Here is a 12,277-nt window from a genome sequence, read left to right on the forward strand (position 1 = left end):
CCCAGACCTGTAGGCACACAGGCACATGAGAAAAACATGTGCATGCTTATGATGTGTATATATACACATATCTCTATATATAGATATATATTTTTATATATATAATTTGTTTTTTTTCTGGCAGACAGAGGCTGAACTATTCCCTCATAAAACAAGCCTCTAATTAAAGGCATTGTTAATAAAAGTTTAGGGGCTGATTACTAAACTTTTGAAAAAACTGCAATCAACTGTTTGACTGGCGGGGCTGATTGTTGTGTTTCCCTCTGTCGTCCCCTACTGATTATTTGTTCTTTAACATTCCCAGGTTGATTGGTTGATTGGTTGATTGATTGATTGATTGATTGATTGAATGAATATTGACAGAGGCAGTGAGGTCATTCAAGGCAGTTTATCATGTTCTCTTCACACAGCTGTGTAGCCATTTAACGCAATTGCACTTTGAACGCCTTGTTAATGCTTAATTATGAGCACCGTGACTTTATGACCCCCACTTCCCCTTCAAAGCCCTTTAGAAAGGCCACAAGGAATTCCAACGTTGGCGTGTTAAATGATTGATGACTTTTACCAAGCACTCAACCTTATTACTTTCAATAGATAAAAAAAAAAAATTAATTTCACATTTTGAAATTTGTTAATCTAGATTAATCGTGATTAAGAGTTTGCTTTTGCAGCATATTGCGCACACTATCTGTGTCTGGATTTGCCACTTACTTTCCAATGTCGAGGAATTCCTCTGCACAGGTCTCAGCAATTAGACGCACATCTGTTTGACAGTCAGGGCAAAGGATCACAACCTTGTAGCCAATCAGCAGGTAGCCTCCTAAGACCTATCCATGGTCAGAATCACAAACAAAAAACCATGGCGCAAAGAACAAATCAGGGAGTGCAAAGAACAAGTGTATTTTCAATCAATAAAATACAATATTTTTTTTTATTATTCAATTGATATTTTCTTAAAAAGTGTTTGAAAATATTGACCGATAGAAAGGTGGAGTGCACCTTTCTGCAAGTTATAAATTGGATATAAAATCTGACCTGTATTGCATGTCATCTGGATATTTTATAATTATGTGTGGTTTAATTTAAATTGATGAAAAGTTGAATGAAATAGCAAACACATAACCACCACTACTACTTGGGTGTCTCTTTAAATAAAACCCCCAAAACTGGCCATGCTCTTTATTTGTTTTGACCTCAAACACCAAAACTATGACTTACTAACCACAACTGGAGGAAGCTTCTCATTATGGGGTGAAACTTTTTAAGCAGGCCACTACTTTAAACATTGTGACCGACACTTGAATCCCCCAGTTTTCTCATTAAATATCTTGATTGTGTGATACTACAGTTCTCTTGGGGCCACAGACCAAATTGGTGTTTGTTCAAAAATAACTGTGGGCAGCAGAAACACAAGTTTCCGTCAACTATTCAACTATATTAGTTATAATTCGCAGTATATGTGATCAGCCAGCTTTTGCTTGCCTAGGGCACACATTTGCCGTAGCATTGTTTCAATAAGCTTGCGCCGCAATGTCACGTTTATTTAAATATATAGACGCAGTAATTTGTTTTGTTTATTTGTAATGGGAGACTTGTGCTGTAACATTCCCAAACCTACTGTAGACCTGACCAACTAAAGCAACTCCAAAACACAACACTGCCCCTACTGGCCTATAGAGTAAGTACTAATATGTACTAGTATGTGACTATAGTTTTAGGGCAGTCAGTGTATATTATATTGTATTTTTTGTATTACTGTTACATTTATCAGCCAAACTTGAAGTAAAAATATACTTTATATGTAAATTTAAACAAAATTGCAAATACGAAAACAATGACTTAAACTGGCTGCGTCAAACAATAGTCTGTTCCTTATGGAAGAACAATAAAGGACGAACAATAAACCCGTCAGTCCATCAAGCCTGTGAAGGACGCGCACTGAAGTCTGACATAGTTTATTTCACAGAGAATTCCCCAATGATAATTGCAGCCAGAGAAGTCTTTCAGCACCATGGACAGCGTCCATTCAAAGACAAGTGACGGTGCTTTACGTGTGCAGAGAAATCAGTTGAAAACACAAGTTGTAAGCAGACAGACAGAATGTTTGCCAGTCAGCACCTTTCACCAGAGCGGTAATTACTCAGTGCAGCTCTGATGGGACTTGACCTTGAACATTTTTGTCTTTCAGGGAGGTATTGACCATGGAACTTCCACTGAAAGCACATTAATGGTAGAGAATACACTGTTTTTTGAAAAGCCACTCTGCTTTTTATTCCTGTGAACATTTTTGAAAGGGTGTCGGCTGATTTGACTCGGCCCGCTGATGAGTTTAGGCTGATATTGCCTTAATCAATTAGTCAAAGTGACAAATGCAGCAAAAGACACATAGAAATGTCTGCTTCATTCTCTCTGTTGGTCTGTTTGTTTTCCCGTTTGTTCCCGTAGGACATCAATTTGAATTATTAAGGAAGTGTCCTTGTCTCTTTTGCCATTGTTAATCAATACTACATAGTTAATAAAGACACAACACTATATTTAAAGACCTTAAATATGCATATTAGCACTGTTGTTGACAAACATCCTTATTCTTAGTCTAGAAGATTGACTGTACATATAGGGCATTCTTCATTCACACGGCATCTAAAATGATCTACCATATGACCATCAAGTGTCACCTGTGTGCTGAAAGCAGTTTGTATTCAAAGTACAGCAGTAGAGTGCTTTGATGCCACAATATTTATTCAGTGACAGAGTTTATTCCTTTTGGAAAGATGGCAACATGGAGGAAATTATTTCACAGTTTATTGCATTTCATTGGCATTCAGCTGATTGTGTTTGATTGTGCACCTGCATTTCTGTAGTAGTATAGTGTCTGTGTGTGTGTGTGTGTGTGTGTGTGTGTGTGCGCTCGCTCCTCTAATGCAGAAGCAGGCTCGTGTCACTGTCTCTCGCGGGATCCCGATAACTCCACTTTCATCTGTTTAACGGTCACTTGCTCACCAACACACACGCATAGTTTTGCTTTATGAAAAGAAAACACATCATCTGGACTTGTCCACCGTGGTCCTTTTATACTCCGTTTCCATTTCTATCCCTCGCTGAACTGTGTTTATGTATAAGTGTGTAGAAGAGAGTAGTGTGTGTTTTCTCTCTCCCACACACATATCTGTCCGTCTGAGGACACTGCATTGACTCAACTCAACTCAAACTTTATTTCTAGAGCACCTTTAAAGCAACAGCAGTCGACCAAAGTGCTGTACCCACTGTTTTTAGTTCTGTATTTAATATATGAATACTGAAATAAAAGAAGTGGGTTGTAAGGCAGCATTTAAAAGTCTCTGAGGTCTGGGAGGTTCTCATAGAGAGGGCAGCCGTCACCTCTAGACTTAAGTCTGGTTTTAGGAACCTCCAGCAGCAGACAGCAGTCCATAAGGCTCTGGTTGGGGTGTGGCGACCATTGTGGTTTTTAAAAACAATTAATAGAAGTTTAAATTCTATACGAAAACTGACCTGGAGCCAGTGGAGGGAAGCGAAGACTGGCGTGATGTGGTCACGCTTTTTCTTGCCAGAGAGAAGTCGAGCGGCAGCGTTTTGAATGAACTGAAGGCGGTTGAGAGAGGATTGGTCCGAGCCAACGTACAGGGATTTACAATAATCTGATCTAGATGTAACCAAGGCATGGATAATCTTTTCAAGGTCAATCTTAGAAAAATTGGAGTTGGAGAAAACACTGATCTGCTTGTCAAATTCGGGGGAAAGGGTACGACACCTTCTGTAATTGCTGTTCATCCTACAGAGATTTGCATGTGATTGTGTTCTCGTCACTTTGTAAAACTTGCCATCGTATTTTAGCAAATCACCTTTGTTCAGGGGGGTTAAAGGAGTGAAATGAAAACAAAAATGGGCCTTCGTGGTGTAGAAAATGTATTTAAAAAAAGATAAATCGATGCCAGTGTGAATATAGTAAAGCTTAGTCTACACTAAACTCTGCAAAACCCATGTCACAAACTACACAATCCACATAATCCCACACAGGCTCCCACACCTTTCCATTGTTCCCTGTGGTGAAAGATGTAGTGATAAACGCAGCCACTTGTAACTAGTTCTCATGTTTTGTTTCCTTCTGTTTAGCCTTTGCTTAAATACTAGACTCAAATTCTAGCTAAGGAAATCAGAAAAAATACACAAATCACAATTACAAAAACCAGAGCAAAATACTTTTTTTCCCCCCCCTGATTAGGATGAACTGTGAATCTTAGTGTCTCTGGCAACAAGTAAGCTCCAACACCAGGATGCCACTTAACAGAACAGCCTTGTCCTTGGATCGGAGTTAGTGAGTGCTCATATTATTAGGAGCAATATGAGGATGTGTGTTTCAGTTTACATTAACACCAGCATTCATAGTAATCGTTCCCGTTTTAAGGTTACAAGAAAAGCTCATCTACGACAAGGACAAATAAGTGTTTTCAGATAGCCTCCATTTTCAACTTAGTGCAGAAATACTACAGAACGAATGGACCTTTTTTTTTTTTTTCTTACGATACATTTCCCTGCAGAGGAAGAAAAAAAAAAATAAATAAAAAATAAAACGGCCTCCAAACTCTTTAAATGCTGAGTGTCACTCTTATGTGAACCGTGTGCGTAGCACTTTGTATTGCAGTTTGAGAGGTGCAAACTGTGTGAGGCCTGATGTGTCTAGTTGCATAATGAGCAGTGAAAGGACATTTGCTTTTTTTTTTTTTGGAGTAGAGCTTTAGAGAATGATTAATTTGGAAGAAAAGAAAATGGCAGCAAAGTGGTGAAGGGCTATTTAGGATCTCATTTTACAAATAGTCTGTTCCATTAACATTTATCCCGCTGTCTAACTGATGGATCCTGGGTTAGGCAAATAGGGGGAGAGGAAGTGGGATTGGAAAAAGAAAGCTTTTCCATTAGATTAAAAAGCAAAAAAGGAAACAATATAATATAAAAAAAAAGCTTAGACACGTGCATACAGTAGGTATAGTACATATATAGATAGCTGATTGACTGAGGAACTGATCTAATTTGTCAGCACTACACTTTCTAAGTGTCACAGTATTGGCTGACTCTCTCGCCCGCCCCTTCTTCCCTCCCTCCCTCCCTCGTTCTGCCCTCCTGCCCTCTGCTCTTTGTACAACGCCACCGAGGAAATGTTGATTTAAATCGCTTGGCATAATTAATCACCATCCTTCCTTGTTAAAGAAAATAAAGCCTCACAGCCACACACAGTAGTAATTGGCAGAAATTTAATGTGCGGTCTACTATAGGTGAGCCTGTGTGCACTTTTGTGACTTGAAAGAGAAAGGATGTAGGTTGTATGTATGTATGCATTTAAAGCGGAAACATGTGTGTGTGTCTCTCTGCAGTTTGTAGTGTGTCCTTTCATTAAGAACATGAAGAACTAGAATCTTGTCCTGGAATCACAAGGTCTTGCATTTTCAGCGCGCGATGAATAAATGTGTCCATAAAGCCTGCAAAATGCTCGGGTAGTTATAAAGTGTTCAGTATTCCGCATTCATAACCTGGTTAGGCAGTAACAATGATGAAGAGGCTTTAGGTTGCAGTTTACAGTCGGTGTTGGATTTGAGCGCCTTAGATTGCAGTGAGGGCTTTTTACAGGTAGTTAAGATTCCATTTCTGTTTCCCAGATGACCTCCATTTTCAGAGGGTCCTGAGCTTCAATTTTACTGCTCCTGGTGCTGCCTTACAGCACAGTTTAGCCTTTTTTTGTTGTTGCATAAATTACAGGTTTAGGAGTATCTTATTAAAGACGTTGCCTTTGCATCCACCAGACATTAGTTATTCGACGAAACTGTGACCTGAATACTTTTTATAGCCACCAAAATACGAGCCGACATTCACGTTGCCGTACATGCAAAAATAAGCCATCGTGAAACATGTAGTAGTTGCCATGGAGCTCCCAAAAGTGGGCTGAATTCCCATTCGTCTTCACAATGACCCACACAGCACTTGTAACCTTCTACTCCAGTTTGTAGCACGTGCACTTTGTGTACATGATTTGTCCAAGAGCTTTGTGATCCAGTTATGTGGAGACAACACGCCCATGCAGTGTTGTTCATTGTCCTTGTAGATGTTTATGTTTAAATTAGACGGTGTTCTTCACAGTGATAAAATATCACCAGGCTTTATATACAAATCCAGTCATAAATTTGAGATTACCACTGAGGCTGAAACGATGTTTTATGACTCTGGCTGCAAGTGATGTATGTGCTGTGCTGTGCTGTGCTTGCGTGTGTGCGTGTGAGCGAGAAAGAGGGAGACAGAGCCTGTCTTTGCAGCAGTCGTGCTTTGGCAGGTTGTAGTTTTCCCCTCAGAAATCAGCTGCTCTCTGAACTGTTAAATCACACTAGAAGCCAACCTTTGAGAAGAAAATTAATTACTTTCCCTCCGCCTCCTCTTCCTTCTCTCATTTTTTTCCACATTAACCCTCCTTCATTTCTTTTCACACTATTTTCTCACTCTCAGTGTCACTTTTTTTTTTTCCCCATAATAGTGTCGAGGGATTTCAGCCACATGTGACATTTATTTAGACTAACACTGAAATGGGCTCTTACAAGCGAGGCCTTGTTCTCTCCATTCGCTTCCTTCATTTCAAGTTTGAAGGTTTTGATACTGTAGTATTTACCGTAGAATGACAGCGAGTGACTGCGCAGTTCATTCAGGTTCATTGAGTTGTTTTGCTCACGGACTCTGCAGCCATCATTAGATTGTAAAATGTATTGATTGTGCATTATTTAAAATCAATTAAAGCTTCTTGGAAGAAGAACAAAACATCCGGGAAGAGTTGCACTTCCTCATGGACGTTCATCACATTTATTCATTAAATTTGTAGCAGGATTTTAATTTAGTAACATTTACTTCATTTGTGCTCTATCCTCAGTGATGCGAGGATGTGTTTCTCACCTCTCTGCTCCCTCTTTTCTGTCAGGTGCAAATAGAAGATGTAGAGACTGAGGACAAACGATACACTCTCTTCCTGGAGCTACTGGAATCTGCTCAGAAGTGGGAGGACTTTCAGCTTCTCATGCTCCTCCTACAAGCATGGCCACCTATGTTGAAAGAGGAAGTGTGAGTTCCTTTTTCTCTATTCTTTCAAGATTCAAGCCTTTGTTTGTTATTTTGGAACTGATGCTCATTTATAATCTTGCTGAGGGTTAAATAAGTGTATTCACGAAATGACCAGCTCTTCTTGTGAGTAACTTTGGTACAAAAATCCTTTCAATTTATACAGTGTTTATTATGCTCACAATCCCATGTTGACAATTCATTAGCAGCTGCATCATGTTTTTTTTTCAAATTCACAGATGTATAATCAAACGTAATCACATCTTGGAGGATAGAAAATGCAAATGTCTTTACAGATTGTGCACAGAATATAAACGGTGTAGCCGCTGAAGGACTTTCTGGCTTTTTCACCTGTCAAGTTGGGGCAGATGCCCTCAGCATCTTCACAGGCGTCACTTTTTAATAACCGGATTCATCATTTCCTCAAGTTTGCAGAGGTTCATCATGGTCTGCGTGAAGTAAATGTCACACGTGTGCGAGGCGGGTACACATGGAACCCTAATTAGACCATAGACCGTTTATGGAAAATAGGACATAGTCTTCTGGGTTCTGCATGAAGCCAATCAGGAAATGAGAAAATATTAAATAGCCACTTTTGGGGTGACTTTTGAGTGGAAGTCTGGGAATAAAGCACTTACAACAACTTAATCATGGTGAGTTTTTATTATTGTGAATGCAGGAAAAACATCAATATTTCACACGAGTGACTTGAAACTCCTGTCTAACTCGCCAGTGTACAGTGCTTGTGATCTATTTTTAATGGACCCATGGGGAGCTACATCTTTCCTTATGGCTAATTATTAATTCAGTCGTCACCTATGATCTTATTAAATTCATTTCCGCTAAAAATATGTGTCCTATGTGCGGTGATGTGATGTGCTAGTGATGGTGATCATTACAGTACCACAGAAGAAGCAGTGAAAATAATTATTTTATTTATGTTATATTACATTATATTAACACGTTTTTTTTCACTCTTTGCAATAATATCGTTAATCGTATTTATTGTGGTCACAGTATTTTGGTTATAATAAAATCGTCCCATGCCTAATAGCTTGTCTGTGATGACACACACTGCAGAGAGCATGAAGGGCCTTTAACTAGTTTGGGCTGAATTTAAGTTATCAACAGGGTTTCACTCATTTGTTGTTTTTGCCACAAACAATCAGGAAATATGAAGACTTCTTTTTCTTTATTGTTTTTTTTTTCCCCTTTCAGCTAGAGTGAAAGTTTTGCCTGTAATTACTCATTGGCATGGATTACACATTGAATTACAGAGTTTGAAATTAATAGAGGGGCCTCACCAAGCTTCAGGCTCTGGGCTTTTTTGCACCAGCTGGTGTCTTATGAGCCGGCGTTAGCGGTATTATCGATAAGTGCCTAATGATGTGATTGCTCTTGCCTTGCTCCATTGTTCTCAATTAAAAGTGAGCGATACTCCGAGGACCGCTGAGACAACGCCGGGTTATGCTGTCTGGAGTTCATCCTTCCAGCTCAATCAAAGCAGACGGTGTTTCAAACCGCTTCAATCAGCAGTGTAAAGCAGAGTTCAACTCCAGTAATTGTGAGAAACTTGCAAGTATGTACACGAGGATGTGTTATGGTGACGGTTACATGGTTACACTCTGATGACTGTTGATGAACATAAGCGTTTAAATATATTCATTAATATGCTTAAATTAAAAGGCAAACCAACACAATCCTTAACTCTTTCAGTCTTAAGTCTTTCAGGATCAGGGTTTTCGGCAATACTAGTCTCTCTGCTGCCATTCCATTAAGCCCTTTATTGATCAAATAACTTCTCGTACTGAAAGGCTGCAAGAACAAAATGTAACTAATCACAGTTTTCTCTTTGTTTTGACATGATTTCCTCTTCCAGTGCTGTTTATCATGTGAATGATGTACGACATTTGCTAACTGCCTAATGTGTCATCAAAGCGTCACACTGGGCCGTACCCATGCTGTGCCTACTAACTCAGAAAGATGTATGGGGTCAAACATTATGACTCAGGAGCTAAATTTGGACTGTAATCCATCCCGTTCACATTCAGGGAAGACTCTTCTCGAGTATAGAATCATTTCCCAGCTGTTGAAGTTTCATCTGATCCAAAGTAAGAGGGAAAAAAAGCATTGTCTGAATGAGGCAGAAAATGTTTATAAGGGCACATTATTTATCATTGGGTTACTGAGAAGGGATGTTTTCTTTTGGCACAGTGCATATTCGGCTAAGACGCACAAAAAAAAGAGAAAGAAAGGATAAGGTTTGGACAACAGCCACTTCAAGTTCACCCCTGGATTTCACTAACTCTTCTCCGACTTAATGAGTGTAGCAGCTGCAGTCAAAGCACCAGTGCTGGGACAGTCGATTATAATCATTTCCTTTTACTGCAGACTGAGTTCAAACTCAACCTCTCATTATAGATGAGTTTTTTTTGGTTTTTTTGCCGGTCTCTTGTCATCCTCGTTTAAATCTCTCAAGGTAATTTGCTTCAACGTACTCTTTAAATCGCATGAGCCTGAAATTTAAGGCTGATCTGTGTTCACTGTGCATTTTATATACAACATTTGCTATATCTGGCGCTCGTTAGTTGGGACACAAAATTTGGAATAATTTAACCTCGAGTAGATAGCTCCCTGAAGATGGCAAATACCTGAGGGCGTTGTCTTTTACATGGTTAACCTGACTCAGCACTCCATGGTTAATGTATGTGTGTGTGTGTGTGTGCAATTATGCGTGCGTGCATGTGTGATTGTGTTTGTGGTTTCGGGTAAGGATTTATTCCAGTAAAGCTGCAAGAGGCTGTTTTGGGAGCTATACTGAGTGGTGCATCTCAAAAGCTTATCCTTTAGTCTGTCTGCATAAATTGAGTCATGATTCAAAGCACGAATGGGGGCTGGCTATGACTCACACTGCACCTTGTGACAGATTTGGCAAGAGCTCAGACACTCAGGCGTATTCAGCAGTACCTCCCCGTCCCTCTGGTAAAAGCAGAGGATGCAGCCGTGTGCCATCAGTGCAAGTGGACTCTGTTTGCTCACATGGCTGCATCATCTGAAGGTGGAGCAGCTTGTCAGGATGAGACACTCCAGTAGCTGCATGGAGAGCGGGTCTTTCCATTGACTGACACACACTGGAGCATCGCTCTCTCTGCTTCTTCCCTGTTTGCAAAGCTCCCTTTATCACACACACACACACACGCTGATACTGTATACATTAGCACACAGGATCTTACCACAGAGCCTCCTGTAGCTCATCTGACATCAGTCGTCACCCTTTTGAAAATGTATATACCAGGGCTGAACACGTGATGTTCTCAAATTGAACATCACAGTGTGAAGCACTGAGGCTACAATGGTGTTTTATGTTTTATTGGACGTGTAATACGTACAGAACATGTTGAAAACCGTACGTGAATCTAAACTGTCATCCTTGCATGAGAACAAACGGTGTCAAATGGTAATGCTCCATCAACTTTAATCCTATTAAACAGTAAATACCGGACTGAAGCTTGACTTAAAAACGTGTACCACAAATCACATCACATTAGCCAAACCGCAAGTGGATATTCTACCCAAATTGTTCAGTCTTAATCCGTACTTCTTTTAAGATTCCTTCTCTCATCTTCATCTCCAACATCCTCCTTGTCCTTTCCTTGTCTGTTAAATGATTAATGCTCTTCCCGTCATGATCATCACATACAGTGCATACCGTTGTGCTATGTTGACACTTATTTTAAGACTACCCAATGCATGTTCATCCTTTACATAGGCTGTTTGCTGCTTGTTTATAACAGATGAGTGATGGTAATGTTCTTACAGGGGTAGTCTTAGTCCATAACCGCTAACATTACTGTATACACACAGTATAAGTAAGTATATAGGGACTTTAAAATAGTACTGACTCCTTGTCAACCAAGATTTAATTACAAGATAATGAGTCATTCTGTGGTTTGCCTGATATGTGTTCATAAAGATCATATAAGGTCATACTGCCTACTGCGTCTTAGGCGCTTGCCGGCCTCGGTGGGAGTCGGCGAGTGTCGGCGGCATTAGCAAAGATTTGGCAGAGCTCGTAAAAGAGCGTGTAAACAAAGTGACACTCCTCAATGCTGACAGCTGTTCCCTGGTGTTCTTGCAGAGAGCGGGAATATGCAGCACGCAGTTGTTCAATATTAACCGCGCAGAGATTTGTGGTGAAACATCGTTGCTCCTCACTTACACGTCAACATCAGAATTCATTAGATAGTCTGCAAACCTCTGGATGATTCCGTCTGTTTTTTTGTGTCAGGCTCTGATTTGATGCTGTTGTTCAAATGTGTCTGTTGTTTTTATGTGTCTTTACATTATTTATCCTGTACATCTTCATGCTGCATGGTGTATATAGACACATAACAAGTAAGCTGCTCTGACATTTTTTATTGTCTACCAGGATTACATCAGGTGCAGAGTAATGAATGAATGATTGTTGTGGTTATTGTAAGTTCTGGAAGGATTGATATTTCATTTGTATACACTGTGCCAAGTGGGTGTTTTCTTTTTGTCCACGTACACACCTTTATATTTGCAGCCCTGTCTTGCTCTTTGTCTCCAGGGCAGAGTCAGAGAGTAACCCCTGGGTTGTGCTGACCTCAGCCTTGCTGACCCACTGCCAAGGGTCAGAGGGCGAATTAGACCTGGGTCAGCAGATCGTCACCATGGTGCGGACTCTCTATAACACCAAACACAAGCTCCCTGTAAAGGTAATCAGATTGCACAAGCTGAGAGCAGTCTTCCGTTTTTTTGTTTGTCAGAAGAGATGCACCGCCTTATTTTCAAGGGGGTCCTCAAACACGGAACATGAAAGTGAACAAATATAAACAGAAGTTAAAGACGGTAAATATCGGAAACAAGAACAACAGGAGGTAGATTTAAGGTAAACGAACAGACTCTTATAAAAGGAAGTGGTTAATCATCCTGTTGTGTGAATGTCTATGAATGTATAATACTTCTCAGCAGTAGTCTGAACAGTACTGCAGATGTAATTAGATGTCTATCCTTGTTTTTCATGTGATTACTCCTGTGTATTGTCTGATCATGATTAAAATATGATAAAATAAAAAAGAATAATTCCTCCACCTAGACAACACAGTGGGATTTGAAAAAAAAAGATATTTGCTTTAGTGCGTAACGT

The 12,277-nt window shown here is 39.9% G+C and overlaps 1 protein-coding gene across 1 annotated transcript in view; it reads left to right on the forward strand.

Moving 5' to 3' along the window:
* nbas (NBAS subunit of NRZ tethering complex) overlaps window positions 1–12,277 on the forward strand; it is a 163,627-nt gene that overhangs the window by 139,746 nt on the left and 11,604 nt on the right. The window contains exons 50-51 of the mRNA XM_044048460.1: window positions 6,971–7,110; window positions 11,699–11,846. Coding sequence (XP_043904395.1) covers window positions 6,971–7,110; window positions 11,699–11,846 — 288 coding nt within the window. The remainder of the gene's footprint in view (window positions 1–6,970; window positions 7,111–11,698; window positions 11,847–12,277) is intronic.

Source organism: Solea senegalensis, linkage group LG17, assembly GCF_019176455.1.
Source record: "Solea senegalensis isolate Sse05_10M linkage group LG17, IFAPA_SoseM_1, whole genome shotgun sequence".
In the NCBI taxonomy this organism is placed as follows: domain Eukaryota; kingdom Metazoa; phylum Chordata; class Actinopteri; order Pleuronectiformes; family Soleidae; genus Solea; species Solea senegalensis.